At 46.1% G+C, this 25,677-nt stretch overlaps 1 protein-coding gene across 1 annotated transcript; it reads right to left on the bottom strand.

Annotated features, from left to right (window-relative positions):
• Positions 1 to 8,211: 8,211 nt before the first annotated feature.
• LOC128416836 (cation channel sperm-associated protein 2-like) lies at positions 8,212 to 9,767 on the bottom strand. The gene has a single exon (XM_053394854.1). The coding sequence runs from the start codon at positions 9,727 to 9,729 to the stop codon at positions 8,299 to 8,301; it is 1,431 nt and encodes a 476-aa protein (XP_053250829.1). The 5' UTR covers positions 9,730 to 9,767; the 3' UTR covers positions 8,212 to 8,298.
• Between the last annotated feature and the right edge of the window lie 15,910 nt (positions 9,768 to 25,677).

Raw genomic sequence — 25,677 nt, forward strand, 5'->3', positions numbered from 1 at the left:
CCACCTCCAGGCACTCACATAGGACCTTCACCGCCTTCACTGGTTCTTGCACTTGAAGTAAAAAGACAAAAGAAAAAAACTCAACAGGAAGTTGAGCAGTGGTCATGCACACAACCTGTTGAGCATCCAGCTAGATGATTTCAATAAATAGGGGAACAGATGACAACTGGAAGCAGTAGGGGGCTGCTTGAAGATTTCTTGGGAGAAGGACGAGACAGAGAAAGAAGAGGAAGAAAGAGTTCTTTATTGAGAGCAGAGATGCCCAAGTTCCAAGGACGATAATTCCCCCAAGTGCTGCCCACGTCTCTTTGTTAGCAACTCTTTGGGAGGAGGAGCCATCTTTGTCTGCCACCCCACAAACTCCCACTGGGTGCCAAATCTAGGTCCAGGCTCAGAAAGCGGCCCCTCGTTTTTTAGTCCTTTTTATTCAGTCATCTGGTTGCAAAACAAGAATCCATATCTCTCCCTTCCCCTTCCATTCCCAACATCCTAGGTGCCAAACGGAAATTCCACCCCTCTACATTCACTGTTCTCTAATACGGCTGGACCTGCGAGCCCGAGGGGATCGCCCAGGCTCTCTAAGGAGGTCTCTGCTGGCTGTTCCCTCCCTTCTTCTACTATCTCGTAGCTAGGTAACTCCTGTGGAGGCTGTGCAGCATTCTCCTCTCCCTCTCCTACTGAAACTGCTGGGGAGAAGGGAGGCGAATTGTCCCCCTCCTCCTCCTCTTAGGAGAGAAGCTGATCTGGCTGAGGACACACTTCCCAGTCCTCCTGTTTGGACCATTCCCTCACATCAGGCAATCTTGAGCTCCTTGCAGGTGAGGTGGGATACAAATGCAGCAAACAAATACCTAAACCACTGGTAAAGTCATTTCGGTGTCCATTTCCCCATCTCATACCCTCCAACATTTTCTCACCCAAATCCAGAGCACTGACCCCCCCTCACATTGCCTTACTTTCACTGCCTCTATCTCCTCTTCTTCCTCTGCGACTGGGCCTTTGCCTCCTCAGCATTATTTGTGGGAATGGTTAGGGATGCAGGAGAGAATATATTGTTTGATTATAGCCTTTCCATCTTGTGTTAACAAGTTCCACAATTTAGCAGAGTAACATTCCCCTTTTAAACTTACAGCGGATGCATTTGCTCAGGCTCGCTAAAGCCTCTATAATTACTGTTCTGGTATTTTCCCCTTATTCCTTCATAAAAGATAAGACACAACAGTCTTCTATAAAAGTATAAAAAGAGTTTACTCACTCACATTCTGTTCACAATTGGATCCCAGAAGGAAGACTTAGTTTAGAATAGTAACATACACCTGGAAACTATCTCATAAGGAGACAGTTCCTTTGTCCTGTCTTGGCTGGAAGCCAAGAGAGCATCTTTGGCTAAGCAGATGTTGCTTCTTCGACAAATCTGGTCAGAGAGAGAGAGATGATGGCCAGTCCTATGCTTTTGTTACCTGCACAGGTGAGGCCACACCCACCTCTGGTCATATGTAGAGGAAGTCTGTCCCACGCAGGATAAACAGGAAGGCCTGAATGGCTGGTCCAGACATCCCCTTTTTATGTCCACTGTAGGGATGTTGTACTTGTCTGCTCTTGTGTTTCACATCCCACATTCTTAAGGTCTCCTTGGCCTTGCCACGGCCACCGGAAGTGGTGTACATGCTTCCAAAAGTGTCCTTCCAGGAGAATGGCAGTGGCAGCAGATGTCATGGTGGAAGCCAAGAGTCCACGGCGGAGACCACAGCGGCTGCCAATGTAGAGGTGGAGGAGAAGAGGTGTGGAAGTGGGATATCTGGGATTTCAAACAGAAGCCAGGGCAGTTTCTGTAAATCTGAGATGTCCCTCTCAAAGCGGTTGGTGGGTGGTGTGCCAACTTAAAATATCAAGAAATGCCCTGGTGCTTCTCTAACAGCCAAACTGGACACCTTCATCTGCCCCAGCTACAATGAAACATGTCTCTCCTGTATCAGTCTCTGCACCCACAGCAGGTGCTATAACTCTCCAACGGTTTGAATCTGCCCCCCCAATGGTGCACTCTTCCACTGTCTCTTGAGACAGATGGATGCCAATGACAAGCACAGAGTATATCCATGTACAAGTTGTACACACAAGACTCTCTGTGTGCACACAGATCAGATTAATCTGCAGAGCTGGGAGTATGGCCCACGGGCAGGATTCACACCCACTCTCCTCATTGTATTTCAGAATGTCCGAAAAGCGTGCCCCCCTGGGGGGGCACTGTCTGTAAACAAAGGGAAGAAACCTTCAGCCGCTCCTGTGAACTCTTAATCTTACAGACCTTGTTCCATCTGCAGAACATCCACAGCACAAACCTTTTCTTTTCTTGTAGACTTTTAAAAGTCATGGAACAGTCCTTTGGATTTGTTCTGCTTTGTGGGTTTTTGCAAGTAAAGTACAGTGTCAGCACCGTTAAAGGACATGATTTTCATGTTGTATGCTCTGCACTTTCTTTAGTGGCAGTAAATATACAGAGTGAAATGGAAGCAAAAAGGCAAGGATATAAAGGAGGATTTTGATGTATCCAGTAAGACCTGGAATTGGATTTCCAAAAAACAAAACAAAACTATGAGAGGCCCCAGAGCAGATTTAAGGCTTTATATTATTATTGAGTTGTGTTGGCACCTCTCATGGTTTGATTTGATGTTTCGGGGTTTAGCTTCAGTGATGAAATGAAGCTCAGTGGTGGAGAATCTGCCTTGCATGCCAAAGGTCATAGGTTGGGCTGAGAGACCCCTTGCCTGCAACCCTAGAGAGCTCTCCTTGCCTTGTGGATGAGCCAGCCTTGGGCTTAACAATCAGCCCCTCTTTCCAGGGAATTCTAAAGTTGCATACAATCTGCTCCCAGAATCTGTTCCTTTGCGAAAGGAGGGCGAGGGAGGAAGGTTCTGGGACAACAGTAAGCCTTGGTGTTCTGCTGAAAGCTGGAAGTCAGAGGGCATGAGACTCTTAATCCCAGGGTTGTGGGTTCGTGCCCCATGTTGGATGAAAGATTCCTGCATTGCAGGGGGTTGGACTAGACTACCCTTGTGGCATCTTCTAACTCTATGATTCTGTGTAGGTTTTGCTCGTCCTTGGGGTCCAGCTGGTGTTAGCCAACCATACCGTGGGCTAGTCCCATGTCCTGGGCTGCTGTTAGCCACATTACAGAAATAATTAAAACAAACAAACAACAAAATCACCCTTCAACTTACAATTCTTAAGCAGCCTTCCATAGAAGGGTGACCATTCTTGGAATGCTTTTTTGCAGTTACAATTCCTGGCCAGGTCCAAATGAAGGTGGGTATAATGTAACCTCTCTGAGCAAGCAGCCTCCAACAGGAGTCAGCTACATTCAGAGCAAGGGGGAGAAAGCCATCCCCTGCTGCTTGTTCTCGGTGTCAGATATGTTAGAATATTCCATTCCACCTTAAGAAGAACAGGCGTGACTGTTGTGTGTCGCATACCTGTTTACACTTCAGCATGGAGTCCAACCGGCACATCGGCTGGTGGGCTGGGGCCAGTTGGGGGCCTGCCAATTGTCCCCGATTCCTTAGCAGCATCCCAACCAGATAATCAGTGGTAGACTGCCTCTAGATGTGGAACGTGGGCTGATTTTTGGCCTCAGAATTACGTTCTGTAATTTTTCTGCACTGACATGGTATTCTGCACTGAGAGTACGTTTCCAAGCACAATTCAAAGTGTTGGCACTGACCTTTAATGCCCTAAACGGCCTCGGACCAGTATACTTGAAGGAGCGTATCCACCCCCATCATTCAGCCCGGACACTGAGGTCCAGCTCCAAGGCCCTTCTGGTGGTTCCCTCGCTGCGAGAAGTGAGGTTGCAGGGAAACAGACAGAGGGCCTTCTAAGTGGTGGCGCCTGCCCTGCAGAACGCCCTCCCATCAGATGTCAAGGAAATAAACAACTATCTGACTTTTAGAAGACATCTGAAGGCATCCCTGTCTAGGGAAGTTTTTAATGACTGATGTTTTAATGTTTTGTTGGAAGCCACCCAGAGTGGCTGGGGAAACCCAGCCAGATGGGCGGGGTATAAAAAAATTTATTATTATTATTATTATTATTATTATTATTATTATTATTATTCAGTGGAGACAGCCAGACGACAGCAAAGGACTTGACCCGAGTCATCTTGTAGCACAATGGGCCTGCTATGCTACCTCAAAGCAGGTTCTGTAGGTGGACAGCCCATTAGTCGAATCCTGTGCACCTGCTACCTTTTTGCCATCTCTAGGTGACTTCCCTCCCCTTCCTTTGTTCAAAGCGCTCGCACAAAAGGGGATATTATTATGTCTTTCTTGATTACGAAAATAGCCTCAGTCTTGTTTTATCGGGTTTTATTCAGCAGGAATGTAATTCAATTCTCCCTTTCATTGGGTGACTCAGATGAAAGGGCACATGGCTTTTTATATAATTGCATGGGAGAAAGGGGGTTCGGAAAGGGTGGCGGCTGGGTTCTTCTTTGCTCGCTCGTTTTCTGCACGCCCTGAGCAACAAATGCAGCAGCAGGGCAATATGAGAAAGCAAGCAATTTCCTCGGGTCAGGTGTGGAACAGAGTGACCCACATGGTTAGAGCCAGGTGTGGACTCTGCCCACAACATAAAATCTGAGTTCAAAATCAAATTTTGCAGAGAGGAACCGAATATGCGGCAAGACTCTAGTCAAAGTCATGATGCTACAGGAAGTTATCGTAAGTAAACATAGTAAGAGCTTGGCTGCTAGATCAGACCAAAAGACCCATCTAGCGCAGCATGTTGTTCTCAAAACAGAGTGTTTGTTGTGGGGGAGGAAGGGAAAGGAGAATGTTAGCCGCTTTGAGACTCCTTTGGGTAGTGATAAAGCGGGATATCAAATCCAAACTCCTCCTCCTCCTCCTCCTCCTCTTCTTATCTACTTGCACTGGTGTGCTTTCGAACTGCTAGGTTGGCAGAGGCTGGGATGGAGTACAGGGACCTCACTCTGTCATGGGGATTCAAACCGCTGACCTTCTGATCGGCAAGCCCAAGAGGCTCAGTGGTTTAAAACACAGTGCCACCTGCGTTCCTACCCCAGTTGTATTACAAAGTGGCTGATAATGAGAGGCATACTGTCTTCAACTGTGAAGGCAGTACATAAGCCATTGTGGGTTGTAGCCATTGACAGCTTCATCAAAGAATCAAAGAAATGTAGAGTTGAAAGTGACCCGAGATGATCATCTGGCACATCCGCTTGCAATGGGGAAGGTAGTGGAACCATACCAATACTCCTGATTTCAACTCTGATATTGATTGCCAAGGCCTCCTTGAACCTTGCTGGTCCAAGGGATTAAAAACCAGCAAACAACCATCGTACATGAGTTGGATACAGTGGTACCTTGGGTTACAGATGCTTCAGACTCCACTAACCCAGAAATAGTACCTCGGGTTAAGAACTTTGCTTCAGGATGAGAACAGAAATCACGTGGCAGCAGTGGGAGGCCCCATTAGCTAAAGTAGTACCTCAGGTTAAGAACAGTTTCAGGTTAAGAACGGACCTCTGGAATGAATTAAGTTCTAAACCCGAGGTATCACTGTACAGTGGTACCTCGGGTTACATACGCTTCAGGTTACAGATGCTTCAGGTTACAGACTCCACTAACCCAGAAATAGTACCTCGGGTTAAGAACTTTCTTAAGAACAGAAATCACGCACCAGCGGCGCGGTGGCAGTGGGAGGCCCTATTAGCTAATGTGGTGTCTCAGGTTAAGAACAGTTTCAGGTTAAGAACGGACCTCCAGAACAAATTAAGTTCTTAACCCGAGGTACCACTGTATAAGCCTTGGTGATGTCCAGGTCAAGCATTTCAGTGCCTTAAAAGAACTGATTGGTGACATTATTTGCCAACATATGAGAGCTGTAGGCAGTGAAATAACAGAGCCAGGATTGCAACGTAGCTTTCATTGGCAACAGTGAAGCCCATATCACCCACTGCAAATCAAAAGAAACTATAGTCATCTTCCAAAGCGGAAGTTAGTGGAACCATGCTATCACTCCTGATTTCAACACTGACATTGATTGTCAAGTGATATCAAGGCCTACTTGAAGCATGCTGATGCATCTCTCACCACCCCTGAGGCTTGGCCATGCTGTTTGGGGTCAATGGCAATTGGAGTCCAGCAACATCACATTTGCCACCTGTATTTTAATGCATGTTGGGAGTCGGAAGCAAATGCAGCCAATATTATATCACTTGCGCACACTTTCCTATGCATATGCTGTACAAGTCTTACTGTGATGAGAAAAGCAAGGTTGAAAATTGCAGCCCTACCAAGTCAAAGAATTATCAGCTGCCACTGGTCCAAGTCATGAAAACATATAAAGAAGGAATGGGGAATCTGTGGCCCTCCAGATCTTATTGGACTAGAACTCCCATCAGCCCTGGCCAGCATAGTCCATGAGGGTTTGTAGAAATGCCTCAGTAAATTCAAGGAAATATAAAATGTGTGTGGGACAGGAAGGAGAGTGTTTGAGATCTTGAGATGGTGTTTTTTTTTTTTAATTGCTTGACATTTCTGGTGGGAGGGCTGTGTCTCAGTAATTCCTATAGACCAGCTCCCATGGACCTGGACCCCACAAAGCTCAAATGTTGCCTCTCCCTTTATCAGCCCCCCCCCAACTCTGGTCATCTGGTCATGTGTTCTAACCTGTACCAGATGAAAACCAGAGTGAACAGAATCAGTGCCTTTAGAGGTGTCATTTCCCTTCTTTGCTGTCTCATTTGTTCCATTTGGTCTTTGATGATGCAGATTAACCTCTCCATTTTCTTTTGGAGTAATATATCTAATCCTGTGTTCATTTTTTTTTTTTTACTTTAGATTGGATGCCTCTTTCTTTCCTGACGGGAATCTTCCTTGGATGCAAGTGGTCCTTCTGATGAACAAGAAATGCTCCTTTCAACAGAGAAAGAGAACCTTTGGATCCAAGCCATCATATTTTGACTTGTTCTTACCAATTTTTAAAGCTGCCTTGAGGCTTGGATGAACAATTCATTGAATCGATTTAAATAAATACTTAAAATAAGTAAGAGTTCAGGAAGAAAGGCAATACCATAATCAATCATTTTAAAGCTAGAAACATTTCATTAATTAATGGCAAACATCCTTCTACTATGGATGCAATAAAATTGTGTATGTGGCTATGTGTTCTCAGAATAAGGGAGTTATTTGCAACCTTTCTGTAAGACTGCCCTTATGTTTTTCAGGAGGATAGATTTGTCAGTCATTTACTAGGGTACTAATTAGGAATTTGTTGGTATCACCCATACCAAGGTGTACCATTGCTTCAGCTACAACATACTCTTTGAGCTCAGTATGGTGGGTTTCAGTTGTTTGATGGACTCCTTGGTTTTGCCACAACAGGTAGGGAGTGTGGTCAAGGAGAGAAAAGGAAATGGGGTTGTGGTTCACTGAGATGTTGAAGGGACACCGTGTCACCTACCAGACATCAACGGCCAGCTCAAGTGGATGAAGAAGGAAATGACTTTTGGTTCCTAGAAGCTTCACCCATCTGACAGGAATAGAACAGGTAAGAAATGCAGCAAACTAGTGCTTCCCAGTTCAACTTTTGGTGAGTGGAAAAGGAAGGGCATGGACCAGTCAATCCTCTGATCCAGAAGCCAGAGTGAGGTTTCCTCAACAGGAAACAGAGGTGTTCATTCCATTGCCTCCCCTAAGGAAGGATATCCCCAGTGTTCAAGCAGGTCACTCCTAGCTTACTGCAAGACACTTATGGTTAATTAATAAAAAGTTGGCTCTTTGGTCCATTGGTGTGTCTTATGCCAACTTTCTGGGGTATGGGGGAATTTATTCTTGTAGATCAAATATTACTGATGTGCAGAACAGATGTCTGTCTGGCCCACAGGAAAATGTGGCATTTGAGGGTGCACCCTGGTGTGCCTTGCTCACCAATGCTATGAAACCCTAGAGACATCAAAAAGTGTCTAAAACCTGCAGACCGGGTGGTTTTGTGATCTTTCCTTGCAGTTCTAGTCTAATAATGTATAGCCACATAAATCAGGGGCAGGGAACTGTGTCCATCCAGATGTCGCTAAATTGCAGATCCCATGTGTCCCAGCCAACATGGGCAAGAGTCAAGGATGATGGGACTTGGAGTCTAGCAACAGCTGGAGAACCACAGGCTGGTAAGGAGGACAATGTGAGAGGTAAACTGTTGATTTGCCACAGGTTTTGGTTGTGCTGGCTCAGTAAGCAAGGATGAGTCCACACTTGCATCTTCTTGATCCTCCAGAAGCCATCACTACTTGTCCTCCAGGTTGGACAGAGCCAAGACGGCATAATTCTGCAATTGTTTGCGCTCATCCAGGTTATACTGCAGCTTCTCCAGCAGCTCAAAGTAGCGGAAGAGGGCGTCACGGGGCCAAATGACCTGCTCGTCATTATCAGCCTCGTATAGCCCTGGCAGGTTCTTGTGGACATATGTTTCCCAATCCAGAGGCCCAGCCTCGACTTCTGGTATGCTGTATATTGTGGATGGCCCCATGCTCATTTTGTCCTGCCCCTGGGGTGAGCTGTACTTCTTTTCCAGCAGTTCCAGCTTAAATTTGTCAGCTTTCTGCTGAGTCTCAATCTGCTTCATTTCTTCACTCAATTCATTCCGAATGGTCTGGAAATTGGTGACCATGGTGGCCACCATGAGGTTTCTGAAGATGAATGCCCCAATGAGGAGCCACAAGCAGATGAACAAGCCACTGATTGCTTTGTTTATCTCTGGGACCTTCCACGTGTCCTGCAGCAGAGCATACCAATGGTCCATGGTGAAGAGAATGAAGATGGTCACCAGTGAATTGGGCATGTCTTGAAAATACTTGTTGTACTCTAGGTCATCCAGGTTTGAGCGAGTGTAGCCATCAAAGAAGAAAATGCCTGATACGGCAAAAATATAGAAGAAGAAGACGAGGAGCACCAGGATGAAGCTCATGGCTTTCATTGCTTTGAAGAGGGCCATAATGAGGATCCGGATTTGCCGGAGTCTAGGGAAGAGCTTTAAGCATCGCAGCACACGGCAAACCTGGAGGAAGTATGTGACGGCCTTGCTGTGTTTCTTTTCAACAAGGAGTATCAACTCAGGGATAAAGGATATGATGGTGACTGTGCAGTCAAAGACATTCCAGGAGTTCTTAAAATAATCCTGAAAGCTAACAGCCCAGTTCAGCCCAATTTCCACCAAAAAGATGAGGACAATGACCCAGATGATCACCTCCATTGCTATCTTCATTTTCACAAAGTGGTCCTCCAACTTATCCCTTATCTCTACTAAGATCATGAGGACCACCATGTTCAGGCAGATGAGGAAGATCATGAAGACTTTGAAGATTTGGCTGTTCAAGACTGAATAAGCCCACATGGCGACAGGGGGCCAGCGGCTGCAGCGCACGCGGATACGGTTACGGCAGCGTATTTCTCGCGTGATCATGACATTCCGTTTGGGCACAACATTGAAACGCACCAGCTGGTGATGGTCTGTGAGCATTAGCTTCTTTAGCTTCCGATGGTCCAGGAAATCTCGTATGTTATGGCGTGGAATAGCACTGCCTAGCCCCCGTAGATAGTCAATCAGATAGAATGTGTAGATCAGCTTGGAGCGGATGGCATCTGCTCGGGGATGCAGTTCAAAGGGTACTTCATTTGTCTCTTTGGAAGCATGTGATGAGGGTGGCTGGTCCTCCATGACTCCTGCTGGCTCCTCCTGGTACGGCCCAGAGGAGATTGGAAGGTTCTTCATACAGCATAATAGACACTCAGTGGTGACCTCACAGTTGAGAGTATTCTCCTGGAGCAGTCAGAGCATTCCACTAGCCTGATTCTATTGGTATGCCTAGGACTGCAGTTCTTAGGGTCAATGCATGCAAGTTATATAATGGAATGCAGACATGAGACAGTATATAGTCTATCCGCAGTGGTCCATGCATCTGTAACATCAACGCTTGATTTGTTTGGGCCCTTTATTTGTTTTGAACCCTGATTCTTTTGCGGCATTGGCTACCCCTCCCAATTTGGTGTCATCTGAAAATTGAGAGTCCCCTCAATTCTTTCATCCATGTCATTTAGAAAGATGTTGAACAACAACGGGTCCAGGACAAAACTCTGCTGCACCCTACTTGGTTTTCCCCCCCCAGCATGATGAGGAACCATTAGTGAGCACTCTTTGGGTTTGAACTGTCAACCAGCCAGAAATCCACCTAACAGTTCCCTTGTCCACCCCACATTTTACGAGCTTCTCCATGTGGATATCATGGGAGAGTTTGCCAACAGCCTTCCTGAAACCAAGATACACTATGTCCACAGCAGGGAGGGAACAGCTGGCTGGGTCAGGGAGGCGATCAGTGCCTCTTTCCGAGAGGGAGTGGTCACTGCCTGTTTGAAGGAGGAAGTGATAAGACCACTCCTTAAGAAACCTTTGCTAGATTTATTTGGAGTGGGGGGAAAAACAAGAATCAAACACCAAATGCTCATAGACCAAAGGGAGAGGGGAGGCTTTGCCCTACCAGAGTTAGAACTTTATCATGCAACTGCTGGGCTGGTATAGATAAAAGACTGGGTTGCTTTAAGGGATACGGATGTGCTAGACCTGGAAGGTTTTGACAATCGATACGGTTGGCACACGTATCTAATTTATGAAAAGGTGAGGGCACACAAGGGATTTTTGAATCACATTATAAGAAAATCCTTATATAGGATCTGGATAAAATATACAGTGGTACCTCGGGTTAAGAACTTAATTTGTTCTCGATGTCCGTTCTTAACCTGAAACTGTTCTTAACCTGAAGCACCACTTTAGCTAATGGGGCCTCCCGCTGCTGCCGCGCCACGATTTCTGTTCTCATCCTGAAGCAAAGTTCTTAACCCGAGGTACTACTTCTGGGTTAGCGGAGTCTGTAACCTGAAGCGTCTGTAACCTGAAGCAGCTTTAACCCAAGGTACCACTGTAAAGGATTATTAGAACCAAAGATTCCCTTGTGGACCTCACCGACAGAAGCCCTGGCTGTCAAACAGAAAAATATGCAAAGAGACTGGGCCACATACAGAGTGCTGATAGAAGAAATTATTAATGATAACTTCAAATTGAAAGAATTTGAAGAAATTAGAAGACACTTGACAGACTGGCTGCAAGATTTTCAGATAAATGAAAGATTGAGCTTAGACAGAAAGGAAGGTCTTGCAAAAGAAACATCTAGATTTGAAAAAGAATTCAATATAAAGGAAAATAAATTTAAAGAATATATAACCTCCTTTTAGAATGGGAGGTGAAAGAAGAATTGATGAAAGGAACAATGTTACATCTGCAGGTGAGGCAGTGGAAATGCTGGACCAGTGTCTTGCCTTGGTAATGGAATGGATGAGAGCCAACAAACTGAAACTCCATCCAGATAAGACTGAGGCACTTTTAGTGGGTAGTTCCCTAGACTGGATGGGTTGGGGATCCCCTGCTCTTGGTGAGGCTACACTTCCTCTGAAGTTGCAGATTCATAGCTTGGGGGTCCTCCTGAATCCTTTGCTGTCACTCGAGGCTCAGGTGGCCTCAGTGGCCTGGAGTGCCTTCCATCAGCTTTGGCTTGTGGCCCAACTATGCCCCTATCTGGACAGAGATAGCCTAACTACTGTTGTCTATGCTCTGGTAATCTCAAGGTTAGATTAGTGCAATGCATTATACATAAGGCTGCCTCTGAAGATGGTTCAGAAACTTCTGGTAGTGCAGAATTCCGCATCCAGGTTGCTCCCCAGAACAAGATGGTTTGAACATACTACACCAATCCTGGTCCAACTGCACTGGCTACCAATTAGTTTCCAGGCCCAATTCAAAGTGCTGGTTTTGACCTATAAAGCCTTAAATGGCTCAGGACTGCAATACCTCAAGGACCACCTCTTTCCATATGAACCTACCCAGACCCTGAGATCATCTTCTGAAGCCCTTCTTTGTGTGCCTCCTCCTCGAGAGGTCCAGAGGGTGGCAACACGAGAACAGGGCCTTCTCTGCAGTGGCTCCCTGTCTGTGGAATGCTCTACCCAGGGAAGTTCACCTGGATCCTTCATTATACACCAGGCAAAAACATTCCTTTTTAACAAGGCCTTTCCTTGATTTGATTGATTATGCCCTTTTAAAATGTGGGGTTTTTTGGGGGGGGATTATTGGGTTGTTGTTTTTATTTCTATTTTTTATTTTGTGTTTTTAGATTTTGATTTTATTCCGTGAACCCCCCTGAGACCTTTGGGTATAGGGCGGTATATAAATTCATATACTACTACTACTACTACTACTACTACTACTACTCCTACTAATCCCCTTTATATGCCAAGCTTCTAACTCTATCAAAAAAAGACATGTGATTGGCCTGGCATGACTTGTTTTTGAGAAAACCATGATGGGTTTTAGTAACCACAGCATCCTTTTCTAATTATCCTTTATTATCTATGAATCTGTCTACTCAGACTTCCCATCCTTCCTTCCATGATGTTTCTGTTCAAATCCTTTGTCTACTGCCTTGAATGTAATACTCACTTCCATAACATACAGGTATATCCTGCATTACATTCCTTTATCATTGTCATTCCTTTGCTTATATTCCCAGTCCTGTCTTCTATTTCAGTTGACTATAATATTGTCTCAGATAATCCACAAACATCCTTTCGATGTGACATTCAATCGCTAGTCTGCACTGGTCCACACAGTGACACTGAGTGACCTGGGGCAACATCCTGCCAGTCCTCATCTGCCTCCTCATGATAGGGGGGGGAGGGATGAGCCCCCCCCAGTGGCTATGTGGGGGCTGTAAAGACCTCAGCCCCATGGAGTTGGTGCGCCTGATCAGATGGCAACTCTAAAGGGGCTTACTATAACCACCAACCATCTGATAAGCAGTTATAGCAAACTGCTTTGAAGTCTTTTTGCAGGCATGGTTTAGAGTCAAGCCACACCTGCAAGCAGCTGAAGAGGAAACAGGCTCATTTGCAGGTACAACTAGAACTTGATAGGGAACACCCTGGTGCAGCCAATACCACTGGGACTTGCTTTCAAAGGATCAGGAGCTCTCCTTAAGCTCTGTGTTGTTCCTTTGGAGCCACGCCCTTAGCTGCCCCACACCTCAACATCACATATAACATCAGGGTCTCAGCTAGACTGGTAAAGAAAAAATATTTTATGTGTTGTATATGCCAACAAAGGTCCGTATAGTTAAACTACATTTTTCCCAGTCGTGATGTATGGAAGTGAGAGCTGGACCATAAAGAAGGCTGATCGCCGAAGAATTGATGCTTTTGAATTATGGTGCTGGTGGAGACTCTTGAGAGTACCATGGACTGCAAGAAGATCAAACCTCTCCATTCTTAAGGAAATCAGCCCTGAGTCCTCACTGGAAGGACAGATCCTGAAGCTGAGGCTCCAATACTTTGGCCACCTCATGAGAAGAGAAGTCTCCCTGGAAAAGACCCTGATGTTGGGAAAGATGGAGGGCACAAGGAGAAGGGGACGACAGAGGATGAGATGGTTGGACAGTGTTCTTGAAGCTACCAGCATGAGTTTAACCAAACTGCGGGAGGCAGTGGAAGACAGGAGTGCCTGGTGTGCTCTGGTCCATGGGGTCATGAAGAGTTGGACACAACTAAATGACTAAACAACAACAACAACATATGCAATATAACACTGTGACATAGGTGGCACAGTGGAGTCCCATCTTTTGCCTACCTGATTTCCCTGTATGAGTTTGCAATGCATTTAGCTGGATCACTTCTTCGACATGTCTATATCCAGCCCAGGTGTGTGGTGGGTAGGCATGGTTGGGGGGAGACACACAGCCTTGTGGGCCAAATGGGAACCTGTGCTAAGTCTACTTACACCAGAGGTTCCCCATTCCTGTCCTGAGCCGATAAGTCTGTTCTGATGGCGAAGGCAAACATTGCATTGCATTGGCCGAGCTGTCTCTGTTGATGCAGAGCAGAAAGAGTGTCCATCTACTTGGACCAGTTTTTGGCTCACAAGCCATAAGGAACAATTCAATTTGCTTAATGTGGACCACCCTCATTGCAAAAGAAACTCATTAGCTCACCCAGCTGTCTGACAGTGGCAGACAACAAAATCTGAGGCTTGGCAAAGGGAGATGGGATCTGGCAGTTTCTGTGTGGAAGCTGCAGAAATCAAATTCCTAAAGAATCCCTACGCAAGGCTAGGGAAAGGGGGTATATGCTGCTGCCTTATGGAAGATGCCTGTTGCTTGCTTCCACTAATCATTACCCCTGCCACTTAGAGCCTATTGCAATTAAGCAGTATCTTTTTTTAAAAAATAGTTTTGTAACATATCATTTTCAACAATAATTAAACATACTTTTATATCTTATACAGTTTTTTTTGACTTCCATCAATCACATCTGAAAATTTTCCAATCTACAGTGGTACCTCAGGTTACATACGCTTCAGGTTACATACGCTTCAGGTTACAGACTCCACTAACCCAGAAATAGTGCTTCAGGTTAAGAACTTTGCTTCAGGATGAGAACAGAAATCGTGCTCTGGTGGGGCGGCGGCAGCAGGAGCCCCCATTAGCTAAAGTGGTGCTTCAGGTTAAGAACAGTTTCAGGTTAAGAACGGACCTCCGGAACGAATTAAGTACTTAACCTGAGGTACCACTGTATTCCCTTAATTTACATTTCTTACTTTCACTATTGCATTTAAATCTCATAACTAATATCTCTATTCTTTCTCTTTTTTGCAATGTTTCATATATTTCTCCTTACAAAACTTCTTGTAGTCCTACTAGCGTAATTTGTTGATTACAGTTGCTCTTCAAATAGTTCGTATATTTCCTCCAATCTTCTGTGAATCTCTGGTTCAAATCCTTCCTGTCATTTTATCTAATTCTGCGTAGTCCATTAATTTTATCTGCCATTGTTCTGCAATTAAGCAGAATCCAAATCATTGAAACAAACAAATAAATGTGTAAATAAAGACACTATTACAAAGATGCCATACATTCCAGGGTAGGGAAACCTTCTTCAGCCCAAGGGACATGTTCCCTCATACAGAATTTTCTGGGGCTACCTGCCAGTCGTGGGCAGGGCTGAAGGGGAAAGTGGGTGGGGCAATGGATGTGACATCATTGTACAGTCGGCTACATTCCAGCCAGGCAACAACGAGATGCTTCCATGCACACACAATAGCCTGTTTTATTTGCTGTGCTGTTTCAATGAGATTTTTTAATTGTCTGTTTTAATTAAGGATGCTTATGTCTTAACGCTCACGAGGCTGATTTTTATACTATGCACACCACATAGAAGCTGATTTCGGCATTAAGCAGAATATACTGTTGCAAAAGGGACGCGGGTGGCATTGTGGGTTAAACCACAGAGCCTAGGACTTGCCGATTAGAAGGTCGGCGGTTCGAATCCCCACGATGGGGTGAGCTCCTGTTGCTCGGTCCCAGCTCCTGCCAACCTAGCAGTTCGAAAGCACATCAAAGTGCAAGTAGATAAATAGGTACCACTCCGGTGGGAAGGTAAACGGCATTTCTGTGTGCTGCTCTGGTTCACCGGAAGCGGCTTAGTCATGCTGGCCACATGACCCAGAAGCTGTACGCCGGCTCCTTTGGCTAATAAAGCAAGATGAGCACTGCAACCCCAGAGTCGGCCACAACTGGACCTAATGGTCAGGAGTCCCTTTACCTTTACCTTACTGTTGCAAAAGTTGGGTGCCACCCTCACTCTTTGCTGGGAGGTGGCAGGAGCTCATGGGGTTCCAGGGTCTGTGTTCCTCTGGAGAATTGAGACACAGCGGAGACTGTCATAACTTTGAGAAATATGGTTTATTCACCTATTTATACCTTCAGTCTGTATGAAGGAAGTCCATATCTTACAGCATGGGTAGGCAAACTAAGGCCTGGGGGCCAGATCCGGCCCAATCGTCATCTAAATCCTGACTGCGGACGGTCCGGGAATCAGGATGTTTTTACATGAGTAGAATGTGTCCTTTTATTTAAAATGCATTTCTGGGTTATTTGTGGGGCATAGGAATTCATTCATCCCCCCCCCAATATAGACTGGCCCCCCACAAGGTCTGAGGGACAGTGGACCAGCCCCCTGCTGAAAAAATTGCTGACCCCTGTCTTACAGCATGGGCATTTCAAGAAGGGCATGACCCCCACAGCAGTTCAGCCACGGAGACCAAGGCATTTCTCCCAGCCTGCCTGCAGCCAGCCTACCCAAAATGAATTCCAGTCTTTTCTCTTCCAGCTTCTTCCTCCCAGAACCTCCAGCTAAAACTCTCTTTTCCGGTCACCTCACACCCAGTTGGTAACCTTCCAAACCCCAGTCTCTGTTTACACTTCAGGGCAAGGTGGCGGGGGGTGGGGAGGACAGTTCTCTTGCATTGCCAATGGCTCTCAGTGTCACTGTATTGCTTCTTAATGGCCCTAGCTTGGCCAGGTCGTTTTGCAGAGGCTAGCCCAGGAATTCCTCTGCAGTTTGTATTTCCCCCTTCACACCCTAAATAATCAAAACCCAGGACTTTTTTTCAGCCAGAACTTGCAGGAACTGAGTTCCAGCACCTCTCAGATGGGTGCCATTGCTATTGTAGGAGAACAAGCAAGGTTTTCATGTTAAGTTCTGGCACCTCTTTTTCTAGAAAAATAGAACTGCCAAAATCCTACTATTTATTAATTTCTAGGGTTTGTGGGGGAGTCCCCCTCCCACATCTATAACAAGATGATGATGATGATGATGATGATGATGATGATGAATTGAACTAATGAGTCCCCTTAGGGGAAGATCTCCACAAAGGCTTCTGCTTGAGAGGGGATTTCTTCCCCCTCTCCTCCCTGTGAAGCCCCCCAAAATTGGCTTGGGGGCTGGGAGAACCCCTGGAAAAACCCATGGAGCAGAGAGGAGAGGAGAGAATTCCAGCCAGCAATACTGACCTTCATGGAACGATTGCCTTAACACAATGTTGAACCCTGTACCTGAGGTTCCCCACCCCAGCTGTAAGTCTTTGGTGTGCTCTCTTACAAGGAGTTCTAGCCCAGCTAATATTGTCTTGGTTACACACCACATGCAATGATGCAACATGCAGCAATACATTACATCATCTGCATGGTGCAACTGGGGGGTCACCCTGCCCTGCCACCATACAAAGAGTGAGTAAACTGCTAAACTTAGCTTTAGTTCAGAGGTGGGTTACTTGCCTTGCATGGAGATGGCCACAGGTTCAAATGTTGCCATCACCATCTGTGAAAGATTCCTCTCTGAAACCCGGGAAAGCCAGGGTCAGTCATGGCACATAATACTGAGCTAGGTGGACCAATGGTCTGACTTGGTGTAAGGGGGTTTCCTTTGCCGTAGAACTGACATCCCAATTAATGCTGAGTGGTTTAAGTGTGGCAGATACTGACTGAGCTCACAGATATCAGACTCTGAGGTCTCTTCTGGTCAATTCTGGCTAAGTATTCAGTGTAGCCTCCCGATATCCTCTGGCACCAATTAGACAAACATCCTCCTCTTCATCTGGCAATAGACCCAAAGCTGCTGATCTCATATTTTCCTCTCCTCCTGATTCTGAGTCACACTTTGATTTCCACCCAGCAGGGCAACTGAATATTTGCACTGCAGACTGGTAATTAGAAATGTCACTTTGGCCGCAGCTAACGAGGAGCGTAGCTCTTTTGTCTTTGCAGCAGGTAACATTATGAAGGTTACAGAAGAGGCTGATGGATTGTTTTGATGTGAACTGGGAGAATTGAGTAGCAAAAAACAGGGGAATGACATTTTCTTTAACTCCCCCCCCCCAAAAAAAAAACCATGGAAATTTACCATGTCAAAATCTTTAAAATTACCCTGTGCTTTCAGATGAAAAATGCTTCCCTACCCCAGTTTGATTTGGAATCGAGTTTGACAAACATAGGTTTGCTGTCGTTTTTTAAAATAAAAAATAAAAAAATCGGGTCATCTAATTCTGCAGATCATTTGGAACCTCCCAATTCCCCTGATAACATGGCTCTGAGTATAACAGCATCCTCCTCCATCCCTCAATCTTCCATAGGCTCCAAACCTGCTCCCTTTTCTGGCTTCTGCAGTGGCTTCTGTATCTTCTCTACCAATAGTGAGTTAGCACAAGCATCTCTCAATTTCTCCATCCCTTCCACTCCTATTTCTCTTTGGATCTTGGCAATGGCAGCATTTCAGGCACCAGAGATACTTAGAAAGCTTGCTCTCCCAGTGCTACATGAATCTGTGATATTGTCAAGCACCAGGGCGGGAGCGAAGACCCCTCCTCATCAGCACCACATTCTGGCAAGTGGGTGTGGGGTGGACTGAGACCCATGGGGCGAACTGAGAGAAAACCATGGATCATTCTGGGTAAACTGGTACCGGTCTGAAATACTGGCACTTTAGAGCTTCTCATTCTGAACTGGGTCCTTACAGCATTTGGCAATTATGGACACATAGACATGACACTACAGATGTTTGGGGGACCAACTTGTCTATCCCTTATGCTCAGGGCTGTCTTAAGTATGCAGCCCCAGGGTGCAAAGATCCACCCGGCGCCCCCCCCCAGGTTGCCCAGTCCCAGGTGTGCAGGAGGGCAGAGCCGTCCAGCCGCCTCAGCGTCTCACTGGCTCAGTCGCCCCTGAACTCACGGCGCAGAGCTGCCCACAGCAGAAGAGCCTATCGCAGTACTCTGACCAATGGGTGGACTCAATTCTCAGGCCCCGGATTCTCGGCCTGGCGCCCCTGAGAGCCCGGTGTCTGGGTGCCTCGCACCCCTAGCGCCTATGGGTAAGACGGCCCTGTTTATTCTCTTCTGATTCTTTTGGTACTGCAAGAGGACCAGAGTTTTCCTCCCATCATAGAAATGTCCCCAACCTAGTGCCCTCTAGACATTGCTGGATTATACTCTCACCATTCCTTGCCATTGGTCCTTGTGGCTCAGCCTGATGGGAGTTGTAGTCCAATAATGCCTGGATGACACCTTGTTGGGAGGGTTCTATTTGTGAATGCAGGTAAAAGTTCTCTGCAGACCTTCTCTGCTCAATGTGTGAATGGGTTGAGTGCACAGAGTCTGTCCAAAGCAATTGGAGGGACAGATGACTTGCACACACACTTCAACACCGCCTCTCCATCCTTGGATACAAAGTTCACATGGTCAGGCAAATGCTTAAATACACCTACATTACCTTGAACTATGAATGTGCCAAACTCCAGCTTTCTGGTTCCTATATTTTTTAGTCGACTCTCTTGATGGATGTTTTCCAAAAATCAGATCTTCTTGGATTTGCTAGGTAAGAGTGTAGCTTGCATATTTGGGATAAATGCTTTCAACCCCCAGTTTAAGGGAGACATACTAAAAGGTACAATTTCCACAGTTTCCTAGTAACTGGGATGCTTTGGCCTGTGTGTGTGTGCCAAGTTTCAGAACTGTAGCTCATTAGGCAATACCTTTTACCATTTTGATACCCTGATGAGTGAGTGAGTGAACCCCAAATGTCAATCTCTGTGTTTGTGTGTTTAATACAGAGCACACTGAGGAATTGATCCAGCAATGCAAATGACAATAGCAGAGCCATAATTCTGGCGAATGAACAGGGGTAATTCCTATTATGCAGAGTATTTCACACTCTTTGGGCATTGGGCAGATTAGCACAAATTGAATTTCATGCTAACCGGCTCAGGGCAATGGGTGCCCTATTTCTATGAACTGTTACTGTATTAAGATAACAATTAAGAAATATTCACACTTATAAGTATGTGGAAATAGCAACAGTTTTCTTCCCACACAGATAACCTTAAGGAATGTGACTACTCGCTGGAAGCCCCTACCAAATTCTCAAAACTACCCCTCCTTTTAGAGTTAGCTAGTCGTGCAGAAGCACTGGATCTCTGAGCATGTCAGGATCATGGCTGACTCAGATGCTGGAGATACCTTTTTGGTGACACCGCATAGCACCCTGTTCCACTGAAGATGCCATAGAAACCCACACCAGTGCAATAGAAGAGACACATCTCAGAGAAGGCTTGCCTTGGACCACCAATGTCTCTTGCTGGACTAATTTGGTCCATGGGCTGGAGGTTCCTCATTCCTGGCATGGAGTTGAGGTGTTCACAAATTCATTTCAACACTTCTGGACTTTACATTGCTTTATAAAGTCCCTGCATGCAGGCAGGTGGCACTTCATCCGTGTCCAACAGTTGCTCTGAAGTTTTTGCTGACCCAACCTGAGCATCAAATCTGAACCATGAACTTCACAAGGCTGTCCTTGCAGAGCTCCGGAACGTTACCCCGCCCCCCATTATCCTTCCTCCTTCCCTACCCTTAGAGATTGAAATATATAAGTCCCAATAAATCTCTTTCACATATTGATAAATGGCCACTGTTTGTGAGTGTCACTGAGGAGGGAGAAAGTTTAGCTCCTTGAAAAATTGCTGTGCAAACAAGCTCTCTTCAGTTGCTGTGTTCCTCTCGGCACCTGTGCTGAACAGAAAGAGGCACCTTGTACAACCTGAAATTGATGCCGCACTTACAACTGGAATCTTCATCCACATGGCTTTAATTGTCTCCTGCATTTATTTACTAAGGTCTGATACTTGGGAGCAAGAGAAGTAGATGACAAGCATTCATTCATTCATTTGTTTGTTCATTCATTCATTCCATGATGCCAAGATCTGTAATTTTTCATACAGATTCATCCATTTTTTACATCTTGAATGGAATTTTATTATTACGGTCACAGACCAGTTCCGGCTCACGTACAATATCAGGAAAATCATAAAACACAACAGAATACATTGAATTGCAATTGGGTATAACAGAGACAATTCAGATAATATTCAGAAAATATATATTAAATCTTGATCACTAAAATATAACCTAAAATTGTCATTTAAAACCTTAATCATTTTGGTAGTACAGCTTGCTCCCTAAGTTTTATGGCAGCCACACAGAATTCGGCCACCCTTAGCGTGATCTCTAGATCCTTGTCCTCTACCAGGACTTTTAGACATTGAGGTTTGGACCCATTTGGTGATTTTTGTATAACAGGAGTGATAAATACTGAGCATATATCCCCATAGAAACTTTTTTACATCTTCATTTGTGTTTGGGACTTGGTGATTTCCTCTAAAATCACTTCTCTAGCTTGGAATGCGGTTTGAGAGTCTGTTTTGCATAGTTAGCATTTACTACACAAGGTGTCCCAAGCTGCCGTGTATATACACTTACACATATGGTACTGGCAGTAATGACTGTGTTCCGTCTCCACAGTAGGAAGTGGCCACGCCTCTGAATGCCAGTCGCTGAGAATCACAGGAGGATGGGGTACTGTTGTGCTCAGGTTCTGCTTGGTGGGATTTCCATAGCCATGTGTTGACCATAGTGAGAATGGGATGCTAGACTAGATGAGCTGTTGGTCTGATACAGGACGTCACTCCTTATGATCTTTAATGCCAACCCCTTATGTTAATGAAACTCTCACCATTGTGAAACTATGGGCATGCTTCCATGCCATGCACAACTAGGGATATGAACATTTTTCAGATTGAGGGCCACATTCCTTTCTGAGTACCCTTCCAGGGGCCACATACCCAGTCTGGCCAGCAGAGGGGGCCAGAGGCCCAATTGGCTAGAGCATAGAATCATCCTGTATTAAAAGCTCCAATTCATCTTGCTTGTTTCCCATACTCTGTGCATTTGTATAGAGACCACGGAAACATGACTTTTTCCTTCTTGTAGTTTCTTGCCCTTGAGCAGGTTTCTGGAGCACCATCTCAGTTTCCTGTGCATCAATGATTGAAAATTTTACTATACAAGTAGGCTAGCTTCTGCAAAGTAGGGTCAGTAGGGCATGTGGTTGGGGATGGGGTATGGCCTGGGGAGATTCCCAAGGACCAGACAGAGAGACTTGGAGGGCCACATACAGTCCCTGGTTCTGATGTTCCCCACCTCTCTGCTAAACCATAGTGCAGTGTGATCTGCATTTTTATTTTTATTTTTGAATAGGGGACTGGTTAGTTACCCTAATAAACTTATGAGGTGGCCATACTGTGTGTGCGCTCTTCCCCCCCCTCTCTCCCTCTCTCTCTCTCTCCCCCCCACTCCAGTGCTGCTCTCTGGGCTCGACTGGTCCAAGATGTTTCGGCATCTGATATCAGACACTGGCTGGATGAATAGGAGTGGTGGGAGGCACCAGCTAGGGACCCTCCAAGGGAAACTCCAAAGGAGAAAGCCCGAGATTGGTGGTGGGACACTGAGGAGAGGTCAGAGGGAGAAGAGTGGGAGGAGCAGCTGGATGCTGAAGCAGCAATAGGGTTTAGTGAGCAAGAAGAGCTGGTGGCAGAGAGCAGTTCAGACTCCAATGCTGAAGCAGAGGAGGAGAGTCAAGAAGCTGCTGAAGAATCCAGGGAATCTCCTTCTCCTGCTGTGACAAGATCCCCTTCCTACTGGTCCCCAAGAACTCACAGAGAAAAGAGAAGAGCAGAACAGAGGCCAGAGGTGCTTAGATGCAGTTTGAGACTGCTTGGGAAGCATACGGGAGAGGAGGAGCCTTAGAAAGGGTGGAAGGCAGGGAACTTCAGTCCTGGCAACTGCTCCATAAGTGCAAGACCTACTGGGAAGGATTGTTGAGTTGTATGGCACTTCCATGAATAAAGAGTTACCTTCATTGAAAATGGAGCTCTGCATCTTTCATGCGGACCTGTGTCTGACTTCAACCCTGACATTTGAGGTGAACCACAAAGTAGGGTTACCCACATCAGGCCAGAAGGGGTGAGTGAAGATCTACATCAGGAAAAGGGTGGGGATGAAGATCTACATTGGGAACATGGTAGGAATCAAATCAGCTTTATTTGACAGTTGAAGTGGGAACCAAAGGCCACTTTGGTGGAAGGGGCCTGCTCTGAATCATGCCAGGTGGGTGCAGACCCCAGGAGACCCCAGAGAGTAGTTCTTGCCCTTTCCTCCCTGCAGGTGAGAGGAAAGCAGCAGAGTCTCCTATTCAGTGTGGTGAGCCAGTGTGGTGTAGTGGTTAAGAGCGATAGACTCGTAATCTGGGGAACCGGGTTCGTGTCTCCACTCCTCCACATGCAGCTGCTGGGTGACCTTGGGCTAGTCACACTTCTTTGAAGTCTCTCAGCCCCACTCACCTCACAGAGTGTTTGTTGTGGGGGAGGAAGGGAAAGGAGAATGTTAGCCGCTTTGAGACTCCTTCGGGTAGTGATAAAGCGGGATATCAAATCCAAACTCTTCTTCTTCACCAAGAGACCACTGTAGAGGCACCATTGTTTGGGCTGCTGAGGAGGCAGTGGCAGCAGTGGGTGATACATTCCTTGCAGGCTGGATCTGCTGCCTCTGTGGAACCTGCCACCTGAGGCGGTCTCCCCTTACATTGCCTCATGGATGGGCCAGCCCTGTCTCTGGGTACTCCTTAGCCTCTTGGCTTCCCATACTTCCTGGGAAAAAAGGAGGCTTTTGCAACATAGCATCTTCCTCTGGACTTTCCAGGGTGGGCACGAAGCCTGCTTGTTGAGCACCTGATCACCTGAGAGTGCTACACTTAAAAAGCAAGCAAGCAAGCAAGCAAGCAAGCAAGCAAGCAAACAAACAAACAAACAAACAAACAAACAAACTGAAATGACCTTCCTTTTGAATTATCCTGCCACCCCACCCACACTCCACTTTACTAGGCAATATTTCAGGTTGCTTTTTGAAAAAGCTAACTTTACTCTCAAGGATGTGTCTAGTGTATGGCTTGACTCATTGCTCCGTCTGGTGCAGCCATTGTCTCCCACAACTGCCTCAAGCATAGACAGACATTCCCACTTCAACTGTCTCATCAGCAGTTTATATGAAAACATTTGGGTCCAGGTTAGGTGTGACCAACAGGACCATTTATCCAAGGAAATCCAAACCTACCATGGTGTTAAACAAGGCTTCGTCCTTGCGCCTACTTTATTCAACTTCTATATTAACTCCTTAGTAGGAAACATGGAGAAAGAAAATGCCCACCCCCCTAAATTGTCTGGTACACCCCTCCCGGTCCTCTTATATGCAGATAATAATAACAATTTATTATTTATCCCCCCCCCCAATCTGGCTGAGTTTCCCCAGCCACCAGTCATTATAGATGATGCAGTTCTAATTTCCCTTTCCTGTGTAGGCCTAAGAAAACTTCTAAGATCTCTCACTGTTTATTGTAATGCCGAACAATTAACAATTAACTATAGCAAATCCAAAGTTATGGTGTTCTCTAAAAAAAGAATGAGACACAAATGGAGAATCGACAACCGACCTATTGAACAGGTATCATCTTTTAAATACCTGGGTATAACCTTCCAGGAAAAGGGCTCGTAGCATTATCAGGTTAAAAATACTATTGCAAATGCCCAAAGATCTACCAAAGCTATTATAAGGTCTCCCACAACTGCTAGCAGCTCACACTGAGGTTGCAGGCAAATGCCATTCCCAGACCTGTGGGTCTTTTGCACTTGGGATACTTGGATTTGAACTTGAGGTCTTGATTTATTATGCTTTATGTATGCTGTAAGCCACTCAGAGCAGCTGGGGAAACTCAGCCAGGGTATAAATAATAAAATAATAATTACCATTATTATTATTATTATTATTATTATTATTATTATTATTATTATAATAATACAGTGTGCTCTGTCTGAGATCAAGGTCATTCCCTGAAATGCTGGTGGGCTGGACTGGTCCCAATGATGGCTGGTGCTCATTTGGCTTGGTTGGGCAGAAGGAGGGGCATCAGAAGTAGGGGCAGGGGCTCTCTGGCACCTGGTGTGGGGTGTCGAGGGGTGGGGCAAACTGATCAGCGGTGCATGCACGGCGCTGCTATGTACGGTGCATGCGCTGTGCCGATACTGATGGCACCACTCAAGCTCTGTACGGGCGGTGGCGCAGTCCTCTGCTCACAGCGGCAGCGGCGGCATCCTCTGCTTGCAGCAGCAGGATCCTCCACATGTGGCTGCAGCGCCGCAATGGCTGCAGCTTGCGCCGCCGCACCCAGGCGCAGTGGGGCAAGCCCCCCACGGGGTGCCTTCCTGTCACCCCCCTCAGAGATGGCACCCCTCCTCCCCCTTCCTCCGCCACTGAGTAGGGGGAGCCAGATTCAAGGATAGGGTGAGCTAACACTTCCTGCTTTCGTACCTATCCTCTTCCCTGCTGAGTTCCACAAGGGCAAGGGAGACTATGGAGGAGGAAGATACCACTGGCAGTTCTACGTCCTGGCTGAGTTGTCCGTATGAAGGTAGGCTGGTGGGTTGGAGGGGCAATCTCCCACTAGCCCTAAGGGAGCAGTCTTCATGGATTGCTGTCTCTATGGATTGCTGTCTTTCCCAGCCACTATTGCAGCTGCCACACTGCACTTTGGGGCCACTTTGGCATTATAGTATATGTCCAGAATAAGCAAGACTGACAAGTTCTTTCCCCTAAGAGGTTGGCTAAGTTCAGCTTCGGATGCAAAGCAGCACCGCACAGCTCCGAATGCAATCATCTGACAGCATGGTTCAAAGTCAATTGAATCAAAATTCAAGATAAGGATGTGAAATATGGATGCTTTTCAGCTCTTGGCATGTTTCCTAAATGCCAAGGATCAGATCAGAGAGAAGGTGAAGGGAATGTGGGCCGAGC

Source organism: Podarcis raffonei, chromosome 7 (assembly GCF_027172205.1).
Source record: "Podarcis raffonei isolate rPodRaf1 chromosome 7, rPodRaf1.pri, whole genome shotgun sequence".
Taxonomy (NCBI): Eukaryota; Metazoa; Chordata; class Lepidosauria; order Squamata; family Lacertidae; genus Podarcis; species Podarcis raffonei.

Coding starts and splice junctions, on each gene's coding strand:
- LOC128416836 (XM_053394854.1), bottom strand. CDS start 9,729: ATGGAGGACCAGCCACCCTCATCACATGCTTCCAAAGAGACAAATGAA.